The 22045-nt window shown below is 42.2% G+C and overlaps 1 protein-coding gene across 3 annotated transcripts in view; it reads right to left on the bottom strand.

The window, feature by feature from the left end:
• Positions 1-22045, bottom strand: part of CTNNBIP1 (catenin beta interacting protein 1) — a 63887-nt gene that overhangs the window by 31615 nt on the left and 10227 nt on the right. Inside the window, exon 2 of one of the 3 annotated variants that reach the window (XM_073316971.2) lies at positions 5273-5368. The exons of 1 other annotated variant lie outside the window; for it this stretch is intronic. Coding sequence is in view for 1 of the 2 variants with exons in the window: in XM_073316970.2 (XP_073173071.1) it covers positions 2490-2505 (16 nt within the window). In the remaining variant the exon portion in view is untranslated. Of the gene's footprint in view, positions 1-2489; positions 2623-5272; positions 5369-22045 lie in introns of those variants that run through there. One more of the 3 variants, XM_073316970.2, reaches the window with a different exon arrangement.

Below are 22045 nucleotides of genomic sequence, written 5' to 3'. Positions count from 1 at the left end.
AAGACCTGGATTTATGCTGGAAATGGCCCACCTTGATTTTCATACACATTGTAAGGAGAGTGGTCACTTTGGATAAGCTATTACCAGCAGGGGAGTGAGTTTGTGTGTGTGGTTTTTGGAAGGGGGGGGGGTGGTGAGAAAACCTGGATTTGTGCTGGAAATGGCCCACCTTGATTATCATACACATTGGAAAGAGAGTGGTCACTTTGGATAAGCTATTACCAGCAGGAGAGTGAGTTTGTGTGTGTGGTTTTTGGAAGGCGGGGGAGGGTGAGAAAACCTGGATTTGTGCTGGAAATGGCCCAACTTGATTATCATACACATTGTAAGGAGAGTGATCACTTTAGATAAGCTATTACCAGCAGGAGAGTGGGGTGGGAGGAGGTATTGTTTCATGGTCTCTGTGTATATAATGTCTTCTGCAGTTCCACAGTATGCATCCGATGAAGTGAGCTGTAGCTCACAAAAGCTTATGCTCAAATAAATTGGTTAGTCTCTAAGGTGCCACAAGTACTCCTTTTCTTTCAGTAATTACTCAAACTTAAGCAGTAGCTGTAACAGAGAAACCTCACCACCCACTTTATTTCAGTACTGCCAAGGTGCTAGTAAAATGCAGGCCTGATATTTAGCTAAAATTTCACCAACACTACTTGAAAAAGTTCCCAGTGGGAGGTTCTGCATTGTGCTAATTTTGATGTAGATGGCTATGTTTGACAGCCAGTAACTGGTAAATATGCAATCTTGACTTCGTTTATAATGGAGTCAACAGATGCTTTCGGAGAGTGCAGAAAAACAAACACAATCCAATAACATAAAAAAATTATAATTTCTTCTCTTAAAAAGGTAGAATAGTTTTTCCACTAAAAATGTGAGTAACTTTATAGTGAAATGCCACACATTCCACTGTTCTGAACTGTGAAAAGAAAGTGAGCAATGGAGACTAAATAAGCATGTGATGAGACAGGCAACAATCTAATTAAAGCATTTATACTAATTAACCGATCCATATGACACTGTGAAAAAAGTGTGCAAGTAGTTCTGAATCACTCTCCACTGCATAACAGTGCAAAGAGGTGATTTTAACACTAGTGAAAGGCGCTGGATTGGCAGCCAAGGAGATTCAATCCTATTTATCCTGTGAAAAAGCAGATAGCAGCAGCACAAGTTTCTCCCACTTTATCCCACCTAGATGCCTAATCTGGATGGACAGTTATCTGCAGTGTGCATCAAAGCACTGCACAGGTAAGATTTGTACTACAAGACCCATAATGGGCTTCACACAGTCTTCTGCTCTTCATACTTCTAGAACTCGAAGAGCCTCACCTTGAAATTTTTTTGCCCCATTCCTTTCGCCTTCATTTTGTATTTATGGTTGGAAAGCTCTATTAAAAGGAAGGGTTTTGCAGAGAGTTGAAGTTGTAGAATAGCATGAGCATTGCACTGCTGTGTGGGTGAGCCAGCTGACACTCATTTTTGCTGTCTCAGCTTCTCCAAACTACACAAGTCAGTCATACTGTAAGGCCACAGGAGCTAACAGCAGTGCAGCTGAGCAATGGCACAAATTAAGAATCAACATACCTGCTGCCTAACTAATAAATTCAAGCCATTCGGATTCAGTTACAAGTAATTAATAAATAAATAAATGACAGAAATGCAATAATTTGCGGACTGGAAAGCCCACCTGCTATAATCATAGGAGAGACCACAATACTTGATCCTACAAACTAACATGATTTTGAAACAAGTCTGATCTTCACATCATTGATCTTAAAAAGTACAGATATCGGATATCTTTGGAAATTCATGGATGACATCTTAACTGGCTAGGATGAGATCCAGAACCAAATGCCATCTTAACTGCTGTACCTTTATATTAATTCACTTTTTAAAAAACATTCTGGAAACATGTCACACACCCACATTTCTTTTCTCTGCTCCGGTTACTGATTTTGGACCCTTTTTGTAAAAGGCTTTATTCTGCACTTTGACATTTGAACCACTCAGATTCTCAGCAGGTTAGATTTCAGAATATTGTGCTTGGCTTTATGGATGCTACGTTACTTTAAAGGGCTATCAAACACCCATCTACCAGTGCAGCAAGTACAGGAACAAGCATCAATAGATTGACTGGTTCAGAATCCAGAGACCTAATGTGGGTCAGTAGTTTGAGAAGAGAAAAACAAGCAAGACCTTCAAAGGATCAACATGGGGCCAATTTCATTCACTTCATATACCAATAACCTGGAAGAAGACGACAGAGCAAGCTTGTAGCATGTCAGCACAGAAAGAGGCTTCATCTCCCCAGGTTATCAAGTGTCCCTTCATAATCTGAACCCATGAATGGGTAAATCAGATGTTTCACTGGGGGAGAAAGCAAGAAATCTTCCAAAAATTAAAGGAGTTTAATCTCCCCACAAAAGCCAAAAAATGCCAACAAATGCTAACACTCAAGCATATTAAATTTGTAGAAAATTACATAAATTATCTACCAGTAGGTGGCACCATAGACAAACATCAGGGAGATGCCACTTCTGCCCCACTCTCCCACCTAGAGAAATCCCCCACACTTCAGTTTATCTTTAACCGTGGAAGGGTGACAACTCCTCTTTACTTTACCCCAACCTGAGAGAGGACAAAGGAAACAAAACAGGGAGAAAAAATAGAATAGGATGAAAAGGAACAGGAAGAAGATTGAGGGAAATGAGGAGAAAAACATACTAAGATCAAGGACGAAAACCAAAAGAATTGTTAGGAATACACCATTTCAAACGTCTAAATTTAGAATTCAAACAAACATTCTATACGTTTAAAGACAAGGAGTACTTGTGGCACCTTAGAGACTAACCAATTTATTTGAGCATAAGCTTTCGTGAACTACAGCTCACTTCATCGGATTGAAAGCTTATGCTCAAATAAATTGGTTAGTCTCTAAGGTGCCACAAGTACTCCTTTTCTTTTTGCGAATACAGACTAACATGGCTGTTACTCTGAAACCATTCTATACGTTTGAAGCAGAGAAATTGAGATGGTTTGATATTAAGGATTAAAAAGAAGTGTAGCAAAAACACTTCCAACCCAATGCCATAAATGAGTTTTCCTGTTCACAAGTGGTTGTGCTGGAGTAATTATAAACAATCACACCCCAAGTTTTAAGACTCCCAAAATTCAGAACTGAATCAAAGGTAAACAATCTAACAGTGTTATCTCTAGATTTGTTCTGCACTTGAGAGACCATTTACACAGTAGAGCATGTCACTTAACTTGCCTCAAACGGTAAAAAAAAATATATAGAATTTAAAAAGCATCAAAAGTGATAAAAGGGAAAAACTAAACAGAGCCTGGTTTAGCAACAAATAAGCATGGGGGAGAATGGTGCCAGAACACAATATCCATTTTATCTAAGCCAAGAGAGGAATTGTTTGAGGTGAACCACGAGGGCATGTTGAAGAGTCATGGGATGAAACTGAGCAAAGGAAAATTTAAGCTGAGTATCAAAAACAATTCCTTAACAGTGATATCTATTAGGCCATGACAACACTGAGAAAAAAAGATGCATTTTTACAAGACAGGTAATGTTGTAAAAGTCTAGTGTAGGCAGGACACTAGGATTTTACCTTGATGTAGTTGGCTAAGACACCTAAATTAGAATTTTACAAAATGTTAGCTCTCATGTTATTCATTGGTCTTCAATGGACTGATTTTCTGTGGAGAGGCAAGTTTGGGACTCCATAACTGAACTTCTACTAAAGAAATTTCAGCAATTCGGTTAGTCCAATATTTTAGATATTAGCCCTCTTAGGTTTTTTTTTTTTATGTTCATAAAGTAATTGTGTGGTTGTTCTTTTAAATAAAAAATAAGCTATTTCTCTAGTAGTACAACTGACTTTATATTTAACAATAGGAAGCAATTCTGACTCTGCCTAACAACCCTGCCTGGATGAAACTTAACTACAGCCATACCTAACACTTTCCATTGTAAGACCCTTTTTTCAGTTGCTTATAGGTCTGTAAAATTTTAGACATTCATGCCAAAGTCTTCCATGCCAGCTATTTGCCTAAGTCTGATTCATTTTTTTTTTTTTAAGTATCAGCTAAAATTGTTGAGCCATTTCCAAGAATGAGGTTAAAAGAAAATATGTTGTTTTGCCTATTAAAATTCTTACAACTGTTTCATCAAGAAGTTGTAGTGCCTCCAAGCACTGGAGCAGTGACTTGAAATTTGGCAGGGGATTGCCCATAGCGTTAGGGGTATGTGCCTTTTGTTGTCCCCATGAAATCTGGCCAAACTTGGACCAAGTTATAAGCTCCTAAAAATCACAGCGTGCAAATGCTCAGAGCGGCTTGTTAAGAGTTTGGCAGCTAAGTTTTCTTAAGATTTTTGTCTTCACTGAGCATGCTCCATCCCCACACAGCTCTTAGGCATCAACCAAATTGCGCAAGCACTACTCCACCCCCTCTACCCAGAGTAATAAAGTATTCTCCATTCTAGGGCTGCAGGGGCTGAGCAGATTTTTTCCTGGATCTGTTCCCTCCTGGCTGCTAGGGCCTGCTTTGGTGCTGGGCACTGGAACTAAGACCAGGAAGACAGTCACTGTGCTCTCTTCCCTGTCCACCCTCCCCAGCTGCTGCCCATGCAGTGTGGTGAAGGAAGAAGCTGCCTGACTTGAATGCAGGAAAATTAGAAACAAAAGGGAAACAGAGCAAGAGCTAGAAAGGTAGGGGGTACGCACGTTCACAGGAGCAGAGAGTTTATAACAACTAGATTTCAGAGTCGCAGCCATGTTAGTCTGTAGTCGCAAAAAGAAAAGGAGTACTTGTGGCACCTTAGAGACTATTTCATCGGATGAAGTGAGCTGTAGCTCACGAAAGCTTATGCTCAAATAAATTGGTTAGTCTGTAAGGTGTCACAAGTACTCCTTTTCTTTTTATAACTAGAGCACACTCCCCTTAAGAGCCCGGAATCAAACCCATGTTTCCCAAGTCAGGATTCCTTTGCTTTCTAATAAATAAGTTGTGAATCCAACTGGCCATCTGTGTCTCATCTTATTCTAGTGGCTGGTCTAAAGTGAATAACAGCTTTTTACAACCATCAGTTATTCTGTTAGCTCAAGTGGCAGACAGGCAGAGGGCTGTGCTGTGGGTCTAAAGATCCCAAACTTACTCATGAACCATGTGAGAGTCAATAGGGTTCAACATGATGGAATTCTGCCCCTCACCCCAGGTTCCCTTTTTAAAGATGTAAGCATATTACATACAACACAATACAACTTACCTGCTTCTAAAAAAAATAAACCACACAGGATTAGATAACCCAAGCGCTCAGTCCTGATTAATGATCACAACTGGGAAAAAGTGAGATGAAAGTACCCTGTGAAGATAAAATATTAAAGAGAAATATATAAACTGAAAAACAGAAAGACAATTAAATTTTTTTTCAGCGTCTTATACCACTGCATCTAGCCAACATTTGTAAAACTGAAGACAAGCTACGTGAAGCAGAAATCTGTATAATACTGCTTATATACTTATTTCAGTAAGCGATTAAGGATAAAAATGAATCACTAAGTACATTCCTGGTGATCAGGATACACTTAAGTCTTGTTTTCTTGGGGAGTTGGGGGAGGTTTCAACCCAAGACCCGTCTCTTTGAACAAGCCAGTAACACTGCAGCAGAATAACCAGGTGTAACCTCCTCTGGGTAAAAACAAGCATGATTCATCACTTAAAAATTCAAGGTGGGGTAGAAAATATAGTGCTTATGGCCAAAATTTATGTTTTCAATTATGCATATGGCATTTGAATGATTAAAAATGCTTGCTTCTTTTGCAGCGTAATTAATGTTTCAAAAAGAAACTTTAAACATTGGCTTGTCACATATGGATTACATTATTTGATTGATCAAGATGTGGGTATTTCTAAACCTATTTTATAATTACCATTAGGAACTAGAGGTTGAGTAGGTTCCCTAAGCGACAATCGCTGGTCACCAGAGTTCAAACACATCAGGGCTAGCTCAAGTGAGATTACTGGTCATCGAACCTTTCACATAATATGGCAAAACAGTGTGAACAGCTTCTGTTCAGGACAGCTCCACAACTTGAAGCATCTCAATCATCATTACCATACAAAGGGCCAGGTTTTAATTCAAACCCTCTGATTAGAAGAGCCAATTTGTACACACCTGCACTACCCACTGAAATGAAACCTCCAGCATGGAGACCAGGGTTCTTGGTTAAGTGTAGAGATACACACTTGTTATTTTCAATCAGGAGGTGAAGGCAAAATTGGAGTAGCTCAGAGTTTCTCCCTGTCAGTGCCCTGCACCATTCCATGCTGGGAGAGGGTTACGCCTGGAATGCCTGAGATCTCCTGAACAATTACACCAACTTTGTCCAAGAGAGACCAGGGCTGCAATAACTGCAAGCTTCACCCACAGCACTCTACAGTGGCCCCTCCTAGGAAGAGCTATACCAACTGCTTTAAAAGACATTCATTGCGCCTCTCCAGAAGAGAAAAAATGTCTGTTATGAAAGGACTATTTAAGCCTTACCTTTCTCCTTCACTCATTAGTTCCCACTTTTCTAACCCCCTAAAATGCAATACAGCCCAATGACCGATCACCTACAGCACTGACAACAGAACCATTTACAGTAACTAATTGCTCTTTTCATTTTTATAGACTTCAAAGGCATCACACCCTCCATCATTACATACACATGGAACTGTGGGAACTCCTTCCTTCAAAAAAAGATGAAAGCACAGGAACTAACCACTTCTGAAGTGCACTAATTTCTATTAACAGCCAACAATAGCACTCTCACACTTACCATTAAAATGCCAGACCCTTCCAAAAAGCTATAAGTAATGGCAATCTGTCTATGCATATAAGCTCCATTTATCAAATAATCCATTATCAAGTAACTCAGAGAAAAGACATACAACATTTTCCTGGCCAGGAAAATGTTGTATCTCACAAACTACAAATCCCACCTGAACTTAACTGCAGATTGGAATTTGGTCTGGATAAAAATTACAGCACAGTTAGACAGAAGAGTTTAACCATGGAGACCAGCTTTCAGAACAAGTGTACTCAGAAGCAGCAGCACTGTGCAAGCGATGCAATCCTGGTTAGTTCCATTTTTCCACTCCCCACAGGGGTTCTCAAACTTTGTTGCACCCTGAACGCCTTCTGGCAACAAAAATTACTACATGATCCCAGGAGAGGGGACAAAAGGCTGAGCCTGCTGTCCCCACCACCCTGGGCGGGGGAGCAGAGGAGCCAAAGCCGAAACCCAAGGTGCACCAGGTGGGGGGGAGGGGGGTCCAAAGTTTAAACCCAAAGGCTTCAGTCCCAAGTAGGGGGCCTGTAGCCTCCATGCAGGATTGAAGCTGAATCCCTGAAGCCCTTGAGCTTCAGCCCCAGACGGTGGGGCTCAGGCTTCGGCCCGAGGCAGTGGGATTCAGGCTTCGGTCCCTAGTAAGTCTAATGCCAGCCCTGGTGACCCCATTTAAATGGGGTCCTGACCCACAGACTGAGAACCGCTGAGCTAGAAAGGCTGGGGTAAGTACTCTGTAAATAATCACTACTTCTGCTACAAAGGGCACAGGGTAACTGGAATAAACAAACTGGGATTTCACTGTCCTTTAAGAGGTGGGGTGAAGACACTAAGTCCCAAGACGTCCACTGACTGGTCCAAGATCACATAGCAACTCATGGTAGAGCCACAAATAGAACCAAGATACCCTAAGTCCCTGCTCTAACCACTGGGCAATGCTGCCTCTCACATTTTTTAAACTAAGAATCCCGAATGTTCATCTTTAATGGACCCTAAGAAATATGATCTAAAAATATTCTGCAACAGGATATTTTGGGGGTGGGAGGGAAGATGACAACTGAGGTCCAAAATATGAGAGAACACGCTCAGCAAAACAGCTGAGGAACAGCTGAGCTACCATCAGGGCACGTAGCTTTGCTCACCATCTTAAATGTCCCAGTAGATCCATCTGCTCCACAATGATCTATCCCAGGGGCATTCTTGAGGTTGGGTAATTATCTGGTTCAATTAAGAATACTAGCTCAGAACTATGCTATTTTACGTTTTTTGTGGGAGTTGTGGGTCAGCAGACGTGCAGACTAGGAAAGGTCAGAAGGCTGTGCATTTTGCTCAAAGTCCATTCTAATTACTTGACCCTATGGGTAGGTCTATAATCATATGACAACTGCTTCAGTTAACAGATTACATACTGTGGGGGTTCATCTAGGTTCATCCCCCTCCACAGAAGCATCTCTGCGATTTCACAGGTACTGAAAACAGCTGTTCAGAGCTTCTCTTGCCAGTCAACATCACTTTTAAGGCAAGCTTCTAATTTCTCTTTGGCTGAAAGATCTATCCAAAGCCTCATTCTTACTTTATGCTACTGCAGGTGTGGATAAGAGTAACCAAATGCATTGAATTTCATTGCCGATAGAATGTGGAAGAGCATACAGCCATTTTTCTGGTTTACACTCAAAATTCCTCTACCCCCAAGCTTACTCATATGTTTCCAAAAAGACTTAACAGTTAAGGTTATGCTGGGCCTTTTATTCTACACTTCATGTCTGACAGATTCCACAATGCAGAGTTCAGGTTGGTTAGCAGGACCAGATGACAGAATGGAAACTCTTCCCATGCCAACATTTTCTAGGCATCTGGAATTCATCCCATCCCTTTATTGTCCTCTCCAGAGGACAGTTCTCTATCAAATAATGCCACTTTCATAAAGTGCTTTACACCCATAAATCTCAAGTGATTTTCCACACAGGTGAGCAATTTGTTTTACAGTTAGTAAAACAAAAGTAAAGCAAAATGATGCACCTGAGGTCACAGCCCAAGTCCACAGCAGAACTGGAAATAGTACCAATTGTCTCGCTCACACCCTATTAGCTGGATCATAATACTTCCCAGTAAATAAAGCTAGATCAAATAAAGTTTTCAACTGAACAACAAAATCACACTGGTTGAAAGGAGAAACACATTTTAAACCAGAAAAACATTAGCAATATCACTGAATTATGACAACATAATAAAAACTGCAAATTGAAATCAGGAGTCTGAGATATTATCCACCAGGTTGCAGCATCTTGGGAGTTTAGTAGCAGTGCTGATACTTTATCAGCATCAAAAACACACACACCAACAATAAGTTCACACCCCACTAATCACAATTAAACTTTGGTCACTGCACTTCTGGACCCGAATATTTATTGGTTAAACACAGTAGCTTAGTTTGCTTTTCTTATTTTTGCCAGATATTTTCATACCACACATCAAAAACAGTACTCTGTAAAGTTAATATTTTAAGCAGGGTTTCCAACATCTCTTCGGAAGACATGCAGACAGATAAACATGGACTGTGTCGTATATTGTACCACAGGAGTCCTGATGTCTAATCAAACTTAACTGGGGACTAGGCAGCTCAAAGGATTGAATGGGATAAAGATAGATTTGGAAGGATTAATATCTAATTAGTGGGGGTAATTGCCCATATCCCCCTTCACCCCAAAAGCAAAGGAAAAAAATAGAAAACATTCTAAACTATTTTGGGGGTGGAAAGGTTAATAAGGGGGGATTGTTTTCTGTATACAAAATGTGATGAAAATCAAATCTACACTTAATCAGTTATTGTTCTTGACTGCTTTTTATTAAAATGATATCTTCAACAAAATATTTTTCCCTGCTAGTGAAATAATAAATATAAAAATGTACAAGATAATTGAAAATTGTCTTTTTCAATTAATTTCACAAAGATAAAAATCTAAACCTTCCAAGCCTAGATTGAGCCTTTGACATCTAGGTTAGAACTGAATCCAGAGTTATATGAAATCACAGCGAGGACCTGACATGTTCGCTGGCCTACGTGAAGTTAGACTGGATTCTCAACCCAGTTCCTAGTGATCAAGTGTCCACATCCCAGAAATGACCGCCACTGAAATCCTCAGTAGCAGTCACAGCTGAGGTGCCAAGAACTGGATGGGCCATCAAGAATGAACTGCCTTGTCACACCTGGAGGTGTTCTCTCTAGGTCAGGGTGAGAGGCTCCCAAGGCAAATGGAAAAACTTTCATTTCCAATGCCCATGTTGTATCTACTCTGTGGCTAAACAAAGGTCTTCATTCTCCAATGCCATCAGCCAGTACCTCTTACAAGAAGGAAACTAAGTCCAATTATTTCAATAGCAATTTTAGTCTGAAACACAGTGAACACTTTCACAAAGCTGTGCATCTAATTTCTTCTGGAAAGCATAAAGCTTGTTTGACACTCGCAGGGAGTGACAGTTACTTCTCATTTATTTTTAATATGATGCACAAAACAGAATAATAAACGAGGAAGATCTGAAGGCTACATCTAAGGCCGCCTGCACAGTTTTGCCAAAGCAACAGTTTCAAGCTTGAAAATGTTCTCACCCTCTCCCAAATGGCAAATAAAGTTGACCAGTGGACAAATGCATAACTGCCCTTCACTTCAGTACTACATTCCTCATTCTGCCTGAAGTACAGAGTGAATACATGAGGCAGAGTGAGGATCACAGGAACGCTTTCTGTCCTGCAAGGCCCAACATGTACACTGGGCAGAGCAGAGGCAGCCTGCCATCCAAGTTCTGATCCCTCCTGTCTCCATACCAAACCAATCTATGTGCATGTGCTGTCTCTGTCCCAAGAGAAAGAAAAAAGTACCTTCCTCAACCACCCAAAGAGGGGAAGAAAGTGACAGAGTAAAGCTACTGGACCCAGTCTAGCAGCCTGTAAATTTGAGGTGGGAGTGAGCAGGACCGAACTGAAGTCTTGACTATAGAGGGTGCACCTAAACAGTAAAAAGTTACTATCCTTCTTAAGCAGTATCACTGAGATGCTAATGTAGACTGGAATTAGGCATTGTTAACTACCATGTAAAGAAACCCCTCTCTGCAATTATAAAGATATCTTTACTATCTACACTAGTGATCCCATGGTTGCTATCACTAGCAGATCTACAGTAGTGAAAATACAACGTTTTCAGAATTTGCTAGCGTAGGAACAGCTAATAAAAAAAGGAGACCCTATCCTGGAAGTACAGGGAAGAAATTAAACATTACAGTCGCTCGTTCACTTCCAAATGCAAGGGAGGCCAAAAAGGAGCCATGGAAAGCAGCAAATACTGGCTCCACAACATGCTCTCCCTCCTAGCAACACCACAGAACCTTTTCTGCTGGAGCTCCATGAGAGTTACGCCATACTGGTTTTGGGGGCTAAAACAGGAGCAACAGGTGGGGGAGCAACTGTTCTCCATAGCATGCTCCTGCTTGGAAGGACAGTATACTGCAGCAAGCAGCATTAACTCCCTTTTGTTGCTGGTGCTCCACAGAGTGGAGACGGAAGGCAGTCAATTGCAGAGTAACTCCTGAAGCCCCTGTGCTACTCAGAAGCAAGTCTTTGATCCTGAGTTGTTGGGGGAGAAGGGAAGAATCAGGCTGCCCAGACACAAACTTAGTTTATTAAAATATTTTTTTCATCTCTAAACCTACAAGAACAACCCCTCAGGTAAAGTGAATCTTGCCACTGAGAGTGGTCTTGCCTCAAATTAAAGAGCAATTACAACAGTTACTGAAAGCTTTTCCTTTGTATCATGATTCTGTCAACTCTGCCCATTCTACCTCAAAATTCAGAGTGGGGTAGGGAAGTCATTCTCATCACAAACCCTGGAGGGTGCTTCTCTACTGGGTAATATCACATGCAGGGTTCAAGAGCATTCTGGTTCTGTCTTCAGTAACACTATAGTTCTGTGTCACAAACAGGTACGTTAATAAACAGCTACTTTGTATCCAAGAAAAGAATCAAAACTACTACCCTCCAATTCATTTCTAGGTTCTGCATGAATGTGACACCCAACTAAAACCCACACAATTTTAGATTGAAAAGCATATTTGTTTTTAATACAAATCTTAATAGAAGTCTAAGGTTCTTTTTTCCCCCATTCTTCTTTCAGAGAAGTATTCCAATGCAATGATGTATATCCAAACACCAACATTGTACTTATGCATAAGAGTAAAAGTTTGTTCAATTTCACTATTAGAATAGTGCAGGCTGACCAAAAGGCAAGGAGTAAACTGCCCACAAAAATAATGGTCTAAAGTAAGTTTTACCTGTTCAGTTTTAATAATGTAAAGTATTAATGTCAGTCATATGGGAATCTCTAAAACTTAAAGAAAAGGAGTACTTGTGGCACCTTAGAGACTAACCAATTTATTTGAGCATAAGCTTTCGTGAGCTACAGCTCACTTCATCTGTTACTCTGAAACCTCTGAAACTTAAGTTGTAGATTCACAGTTTCCTTTAGATGGTTGCATTTTTCCAATAGTTTCCAACAAATAAAAACCCAAAGGGAGCTTGTTCAGTTACAAAAAGTATTTTTCTCTTCGATCCTTGCTGGATCTATATGAAGACATCTTTCAATCTAATGACCTAAATTAAAGTAAGAGGACAATAAAAGTTCAAATGACGAGGTATCTTCAACAAACCTCGCTTCCGCAGGTTTCACATGAATTATGCAAATATAAGTTACCAACCAACATGAAGTCCCTTTAACCTTTGCTCCACTCTCTCAGACAGAGAAACACCTACAAGATCTCTATCAAGCACACTTAAAACTACAATACCCACCTGCTGAAGTGAAAAAACAGATTGACAGAGCCAGAAGAGTACCCAGAAGTCACCTACTACAGGACAGGCCCAACGAAGAAAATAACAGAATGACACTAGCCATCACCTTCAGCCCCCAACTAAAACCTCTCCAGCGCATCATCAATGATCTACAACCTATCATGAAGGACGACCCATCACTCTCACAGATCTTGGGAGACAGACCAGTCCTCGCTTACAGACAGCTCCCCAACCTGAAGCAAATACTCACCAGCAACCACACACCACAAAACAAAAACACTAACCCAGGAACCTATCCTTGCAACAAAGCCCGATGCCAACTCTGTCCACGTATTTATTCAAGTGACACCATCATAGGACCTAATCACATTAGCCACGCCATCAGGGGCTTCTTCACGTGCACGTCTACCAATGTGATATATGCTATCATGTGCCAGCAATGCCCATCTGCCATGTACGTTGGCCAAACCGGACAGTCTCTACACAAAAGAATAAATGGACACAAATCTGACATCAGGAATAACAACATTCAAAAACCGGTAGGAGAACACTTCAACCTCTCTGGCCACTCAGTAAAAGATTTAAGGGTGGACATTTTGCAACAGAAAAGCTTCAAAAACAGACTCCAATGAGAAACTGCTGAGCTTGAATTAATATGCAAACTAGATACCATTAACTTGGGTTTGAACGGAGACTGGGAGTGGCTGGGTTATTACACATATTGAATCTATTTCCTTAAGTTTCAGAGTAGCAGCCGTGTTAGTCTGTATTCGCAAAAAGAAAAGAAGTACTTGTGGCACCTCAGAGACCAATTTATTTGAGCATAAGCTTTCATGAGTCTCTAAGGTGCCACAAGTACTCCTTTTCTATTTCCTTAAGTTAAGTATCCTCACACCTTCTTGTCAACTGTCTAAATGGGCCATCTTGATTATCACTACAAAAGTTTTTTTCTCCTGCTGATAATAGCTCATCTTAACTAATTAGCCTCTCACACTTTGTATGGTAACTTCCAACTTATCTGTATATCTATATCACTATAAAAAGAACAGGAGGACTTGTGGCACCTTAGAGACTAACAAATTTATTTGAGCATAAGCTTTTGAGAGCTACAGCTACACTTCATTGTCTGATGATGTAGGCATACATAAACCATGTTTTGGATTAGATTTTTAGAATATCACACTAACAACATATGAAGTAGAGTATCTTGTATGCCTCATAAAGGTAAATGAGACAGCATATATTTTTAGATAATTCTTTTTTTTTTTAAGGCAACTTTTAATTCCAGAAAAAGTACTCAGCCTTGTTGTGCCTTAAAGTTACAACATTACATATCTGAAATGATATTCAAATCTCTCTACAAGTTTGATAACGTCCCTAATTTAAAATGTTTTTTAAAACCTTTAGCGAAAGCTTATTTTCATACACATTCAAAACAAAATATTCACATTTAGGAGCAAATCTACACTTAAAATGCTGCATCGGCGCATCTGCACTGCTGTAGCTCTTTAACGAAGACGCTCTATGCCCACGAGTGAGAGCTCTCCTGTCGGATTAGTTAATCTACCTCCCCAATTAGTGGTAGCTACATCTATCAGAGAAGCTGTCCTTTAAACATAGTGCTGTCTACACTTTGGCAGTGTAGGGGAGGGGTAGCTCACTGGTTTGAGCACTGGCCTGCTCAACTCAGGGTTGAGAGTTCAATCCTTGAGGGGGCCATTTAGGGATCTGGGGCAAAAAAATAAAAAAAGGGGATTGGTCTTGCTTCGAGCAGGGGGTTGGACTAGTTGACCTTCTGAGATCCCTTCCAACCCTGATATCCTATGATTCCGTTGGAATAATTATGTCGCTCAGGGGTGTGGATTTTTCACATCCCTGAGAAACGCAGTTATAGGTCTGTAATGTACACCAGACCTAAACCACATTTACCTCTTAAAAGATAACCAACTGAAAAAAAAAAAACATAACTGAAAAAGATGCAAGAAAGACTATAGAATCCTAGAGTCACCAAACCAATGCAATTCTGAAGAAATAATATAAAATAGAAGACATTACTGTAGTCAAGCTGACCTTTAACAGCTGATAATGGAATATTATATCAGCCATTTCAACAGCTAGTGTCTTCTACAGATCGTCAAACACTCAACCACATATCTATAACAAAGCTACAAACCTTCAAAACAGGAAATTGTCCAAAAATACAATAATGGAAAGCTGCTCATCTTAATGACCAGTAGCACATTGGAGAAAGAGTTACATCTGTAAAAATTATCATAGAATCATAGAATCATAGAATATCAGGGTTGGAAGGGACCCCAGAAGGTCATCTAGTCCAACCCCCTGCTCAAAGCAGGACCAATTCCCAGTTAAATCATCCCAGCCAGGGCTTTGTCAAGCCTGACCTTAAAAACCTCTAAGGAAGGAGATTCTACCACCTCCCTAGGTAACGCATTCCAGTGTTTCACCACCCTCTTAGTGAAAAAGTTTTTCCTAATATCCAATCTAAACCTCCCCCACTGCAACTTGAGACCATTACTCCTCGTTCTGTCATCTGCTACCATTGAGAACAGTCTAGAGCCATCCTCTTTGGAACCCCCTTTCAGGTAGTTGAAAGCAGCTATCAAATCCCCCCTCATTCTTCTCTTCTGCAGGCTAAACAATCCCAGCTCCCTCAGCCTCTCCTCATAACTCATGTGTTCCAGTCCCCTAATCATTTTTGTTGCCCTTCGCTGGACTCTCTCCAATTTATCCACATCCTTCTTGAAGTGTGGGGCCCAAAACTGGACACAGTACTCCAGATGAGGCCTCACCAATGTCGAATAGAGGGGAACGATCACGTCCCTCGATCTGCTCGCTATGCCCCTACTTATACATCCCAAAATGCCATTGGCCTTCTTGGCAACAAGGGCACACTGCTGACTCATATCCAGCTTCTCGTCCACGGTCACCCCTAGGTCCTTTTCCGCAGAACTGCTGCCTAGCCATTCGGTCCCTAGTCTGTAGCTGTGCATTGGGTTCTTCCGTCCTAAGTGCAGGACCCTGCACTTATCCTTATTGAACCTCATCAGATTCCTTTTGGCCCAATCTTCCAATTGGTCTAGGTCCTTCTGTATCCTATCCCTCCCCTCCAGCGTATCTACCACTCCTCCCAGTTTAGTATCATCCGCAAATTTGCTGAGAGTGCAATCCACACCATCCTCCAGATCATTTATGAAGATATTGAATAAAACCGGCCCCAGGACCGACCCTTGGGGCACTCCACTTGATACCGGCTGCCAACTAGACATGGAGCCATTGATCACGACCCGTTGAGCCCGACAATTTAGCCAGCTTTCTACCCACCTTATAGTGCATTCATCCAGCCCATACTTCCTTAACTTGCTGACAAGAATACTATGGGAGACCGTGTCAAAAGCTTTGCTAAAGTCAAGAAACAATACATCCACTGCTTTCCCTTCATCCACAGAACCAGTAATCTCATCATAAAAGGCGATTAGATTAGTCAGGCATGACCTTCCCTTGGTGAATCCATGCTGGCTGTTCCTGATCACTTTCCTCTCATGCAAGTGCTTCAGGATTGATTCTTTGAGGACCTGCTCCATGATTTTTCCAGGGACTGAGGTGAGGCTGACTGGCCTGTAGTTCCCAGGATCTTCCTTCTTCCCTTTTTTAAAGATTGGCACTACATTAGCCTTTTTCCAGTCATCCGGGACTTCCCCGGTTCGCCACGAGTTTTCAAAGATAATGGCCAGTGGCTCTGCAATCACAGCCGCCAATTCCTTCAGCACTCTCGGATGCAACTCGTCCGGCCCCATGGACTTGTGCACGTCCAGCTTTTCTAAATAGTCCCTAACCGCCTCTATCTCCACAGAGGGCTGGCCATCTCTTCCGCATTTTGTGATGCCCAGCGCAGCAGTCTGGGAGCTGACCTTGTTAGTGAAAACAGAGGCAAAAAAAGCATTGAGTACATTAGCTTTTTCCACATCCTCTGTCACTAGGTTGCCTCCCTCATTCAGTAAGGGGCCCACACATTCCTTGGCTTTCTTCTTGTTGCCAACATACCTGAAGAAACCCTTCTTGTTACTCTTGACATCTCTGGCTAGCTGCAGCTCCAGGTGCGATTTGGCCCTCCTGATAACATTCCTACATGCCCGAGCAATATTTTTATACTCTTCCCTGGTCATATGTCCAACCTTCCACTTCTTGTAAGCTTCTTTTTTATGTTTAAGATCCGCTAGGATTTCACCATTAAGCCAAGTTGGTCGCCTGCCATATTTACTATTCTTTCGACTCATCGGGATGGTTTGTCCCTGTAACCTCAACAGGGATTCCTTGAAATACAGCCAGCTCTCCTGGACTCCTTTCCCCTTCAAGTTAGTCCCCCAGGGGATCCTGGCCATCCGTTCCCTGAGGGAGTCGAAGTCTGCTTTCCTGAAGTCCAGGGTCCGTATCCTGCTGCTTACCTTTGTTCCCTGCGTCAGGATCCTGAACTCAACCAACTCATGGTCACTGCCTCCCAGATTCCCATCCACTTTTGCTTCCCCCACTAATTCTACCCGGTTTGTGAGCAGCAGGTCAAGAAAAGCACCCCCCCTAGTTGGCTCCTCTAGCACTTGCGCCAGGAAATTGTCCCCTACGCTTTCCAAAAACTTCCTGGATTGTCTGTGCACCGCTGTATTGCTCTCCCAGCAGATATCAGGAAAATTAAAGTCACCCATGAGAATCAGGGCATGTGATCTAGTAGCTTCCGTGAGCTGCCGGAAGAAAGCCTCATCCACCTCATCCCCCTGGTCCGGTGGTCTATAGCAGACTCCCACCACTACATCACTCTTGTTGCACACACTTCTAAACTTAATCCAGAGACACTCAGGTTTTTCTGCAGTTTCGTACCGCAGCTCTGAGCAGTCATACTGCTCCCTTACATACAGTGCTACTCCCCCACCTTTTCTGCCCTGCCTGTCCTTCCTGAACAGTTTATAACCATCCATGACAGTACTCCAGTCATATGAGTTATCCCACCAAGTCTCTGTTATTCCGATCACGTCATAGTTCCTTGACATCACCAGGACCTCCAGTTCTCCCTGCTTGTTTCCAAGGCTTTGTGCATTTGTATATAAGCACTTGAGATAACCTGTTGATCGCCCCTCATTGCCAGTATGAGGCAGGAGCCCTCCCCTCACAGACATTCCTGCCTGTGCTTCCTCCCGGTATCCCGCTTTCCCACTTACCTCAGGGCTTTGGTCTCCTTCCCCCGGTGAACCTAGTTTAAAGCCCTCCTCACTAGGTTAGCCAGCCTGCTGGCAAAGATGCTCTTCCCTCTCTTCGTAAGATGGAGCCCGTCTCTACCCAGCACTCCTCCTTCATGGAACACCATCCCATGGTCAAAGAAACCAAAGCCTTCTCTCCGACACCATCTGCGTAGCCATTCGTTGACTTCCACGATTCGACGCTCCCTACCTAGGCCTTTTCCTTCCACGGGGAGGATGGACGAGAACACCACTTGCGCCTCCAACTCCTTTATTCTTCTTCCTAGAGCCACATAGTCCGCAGTGACTTATATACATTATTACACATTATTATACATTAAGCAGCAAAAGAACATTCTATGGGGGGTCCTTTCTGTGGATCACTTCGTAAATATCCTCAATCCCTTAAGAAAGGGGGAAAAACAAGTTCCTAGGATAGAAGTATAGGAATCAGAGTACACAAAAGAATGGGCAGTTACATGAGATTCGCCAGTCTCAGGGCAGATCTACACTACCACTTAAGTCAATCTAACTTACGTTAGAAAAAGACACCTCTCTGAGTGACTTAAACACCATCCACACTGGCACTAAGCGTCAGAGGGAGAGCATTCTCTCGCAGACGTAGCTTCCACCTCTCGTGGAGGTGGAGTTATTATTCTGATGGGAGAGCGCTCTCCTGTCGGCCCAGAGCGTCTTCACCAGACGCGCTGCAGCTGCACCAATGTAGCCCTTCTAGTGTAGGCCTGCCCTTGGTGACCACAGCATTTAAAGCTTTAGTGAGTAAATAAGATATACCTGTTATATAATTCCACTTAATATTATAATTCTTTTTACATCATCAAGTGAACTAGCGGCTTTACAGACAGATTAGAAAAGAGAGATAGTAGCCCCCTTGAAAAATGTACAAGCAAAACAATTTTAGAAAAGATGAAGCAAGTGACAGCAAACAATAGGATGGAAGGGGGGACAGTGGTTGCAAAAATATTATGCATTTATCTGTATTTAGGATTATATACATTTTCCTGTCAATATGTATATAAACATTTCTGCACTGTAAGAAAGCAAATTATTTATTCTTTTTTACTACACACTAGCCAAGTCTTGGTAGGATCTCTAAAGGTATGCTGAAAATAACAAAAAGAATTAGGCACTTAAAAGCATGTATTCTGGGAGTGAATTAAAGTACAAGCATTTTGTACAAGCATTAAAGTAGATTTACATTTTTCAACTAATGCCCAAGTTAACAGATACTATCATCATATTAACTCAAAATGAAACAAACCAAGACATACTAATTTAGAAATAAGAAGTCTATAAAACTAGTACCTCAGAAAGCTAATATTCTGGAATATGTTAACAGGATTGTCATATGTAAGACACGAGCTGATTGTCCCACTCTACTCGGCACTAGTTAGACCTCAGCTGGAGTACTGTGTCCAGTTCTGGGAGCCACACTTTAGGAAACATGGACAAATTGGAGAGTCCACATGACACAACAAAAATGATAAAAGATTTAGAAAACCTGACCTCTGAGGAAAGATAAAAAAACTGGGCATGTTTAATCTTGAGAAAAGACGACCTATCAGATCCCTGCTCAGTCTTTAAATATGTTAAGGGCTGTTATAAAAGAGGACAGCGATCAATTGCTCTCCATGCCCATGTAGGACAAGTAAGGGGCGTAATCTGCAGCACAGAAGATTTATGTTAGATGTTAGGAAAAAATTTAACTATAAGAGTATAAGGCTTCCAGGGGAGATGGAAGAATCCCCATCATTGGAGATTTTAAAAAACGGATTAAACACCTGTCAGGGATGGTCTAGGTTTATTTGGCCCTGCCACACCAATGGGGGGGGGGGGCACGGCAGGCAGGCAGGCATGACACATTCTCAAGGTCCCTTCCAGCCCTACATCTCTGTGGGTAGGTCTACCCTATGAAATTAGGTCGAATTTATAGAAGTCATTTTTTTAGAAATCGGTTTTATATATTTGAGTTTGTGTCTCCCCACAGAAAATGCTCTAAGTGCATTAAGTGCATTAACTCGGCGGAGTGCTTCCACAGTACCGAGGCTAGAGTCGACTTCCGGAGCCTTGCACTGTGGGTAGCTATCCCACAGTTCCCGCAGTCTCCGCTGCCCATTGGAATTCTGGGTTGAGATCCCAATGCCTGATGGAGCTAAAACATTGTCGCGGGTGGTTCTGGGTACATATCGTCAGGCCCCCGTTCCCTCCCTCCCTCCATGAAAGCAAGGGCAGACAATCGTTTCGCGCCTTTTTTCCTGAGTTACCTGTGCAGACGCCATACCACGGCAAGCATGGAGCCCGCTCAGCTCACTGTCACCATATGTCTCCTGGGCGCTGGCAGACGCGGTACTGCATTGCTACACAGCAGCAGCAACCCCTTGCCTTGTGGCAGCAGACAGTGCAATAGGACTGGTAGCCGTCATCGTCATGTCCGAGGTGCTCCTGGTCGCCTGTGTGAGGTCGATCAGGAGCGCCTGGGCAGACATGGGCGCAGGGACTAAATTTGGAGTGACTTGATCAGGTCATTATCTTTAGTCCTGCAGTCAGTCCTATTGAACCATCTTATGGTGAGTAGGCAGGCAATACGGATTGCTAGCAGTCCTATTGCATCATCTTCTGCGGGGCAGGCAAGAGATGAGGATGGCTAGCAGTCCTATTGTACCATCTTCTGCCGAGCAGCCATGAGATGTGGACGGCATGCAGTCCTTCTGCACCGTCTGCTGCCAGCCAAAGATGTAAAAGATAGATGGAGTGGATCAAAACAAGAAATAGACCAGATTTGTTTTGTACTCATTTGCAAACCCCCCCCCGCCCCCCGTCTAGGGGACTCATTCCTCTAGGTCACACTGCAGTCACTCACAGAGAAGATGTAGCGAAGTAAATCTAGCCATGTATCAATCAGAGGCCAGACTAACCTCCTTCTTCCAATAAGAACAATAACTTAGGTGCACCATTTCTTATTGGAACCCTCCGTGAAGTCCTGCCTGAAATACTCCTTGATGTAAAGCCACCCCCTTTGTTGATTTTAACTCCCTGTAAGCCAACCCTGTAAGCTGTGTCGTCAGTCGCCCCTGCGTCAGAGCAACGGCAAACAATCGTGCATCTGAGCTGAGAGTGCTGTCCAGAGCAGTCACAATGGAGCACTCTGGGATAGCTCCCGGACGTCAATACCGTCGAATTGGGTCCACAGTACCCCAAATTCGACCCAGCAAGGCCGATTTAAGCGCTAATCCACTTGTCAGGGTGGAGTAAGGAAATGGATTTTAAGAGCCCTTTAAGTCGAAATAAAGGGCTTCATCGTGTGGACGGGTGCAGGTTTACATCGATTTAACGCTGCTAAATTCGACCTAAAGTCCTAGTATAGACCAGGGCTATGATTCTATGAAAGACTGAAAAATAAGATGTCGTTAGGACTCATTTCTCATGACAATTTAGTAATTGTTTGTAAGAAGCTGGAAAGAACCTTCATCTCTGCCAAATAACAGAACTTCTTGCAAGAACGTTAGATGATTCATGGTTTTATATGAAACAGTACAAAGATGTAGGATAGGAAGACAGATACCTAGCAGAAACGATACAGAATGTACAAAAAATGAGAAGTACCCCAGAACTTTGGTTGTATCCAGTTAAGATGCCCCTTCTCTTTATTTCTCAAGGGACCAGACTTAACATATTGAAGCCCATAGTTACCTTACTCTTGTAAACTCTTGAAATCCAGTTTTCTTATTGTTTCATTCTTCAAAAAAGGTTGATAAAACTAAATTTCCTTGTGTGACCCACTTCAACCCCCATAATTTCCCACTGCTCTTTGAGAAAAAAGGTTTCAAACTGCAAACCACAAGTCACTCCACAGTTGTTGTGCACTCCATCAAAGAACCTTGTGCTGGCTTTTCAGGATCTCAAAGATCCCGGTCTTTAAAGTTTGACTTTAATGTGAAATAATTTTTTCACAACTTTACTACTCAAGTCCCAAAAGAGGACACCTACTTCAAGTTCTTGCTGATGCCCTTGAGGCAACTGTAAGCTCCTTTGGATGTATCCACTCATGTATTTTGGGGTACTAATTATTTGGCAGTCATCTTAGGGAACATATTTCAGGAACT

Source organism: Lepidochelys kempii, chromosome 18, assembly GCF_965140285.1.
Source record: "Lepidochelys kempii isolate rLepKem1 chromosome 18, rLepKem1.hap1, whole genome shotgun sequence".
NCBI classification, from domain to species: Eukaryota; Metazoa; Chordata; order Testudines; family Cheloniidae; genus Lepidochelys; species Lepidochelys kempii.
The sequence above is the reverse complement of the archived record's forward strand: the minus strand, read 5'-3'. Positions and strand labels throughout refer to the sequence as shown.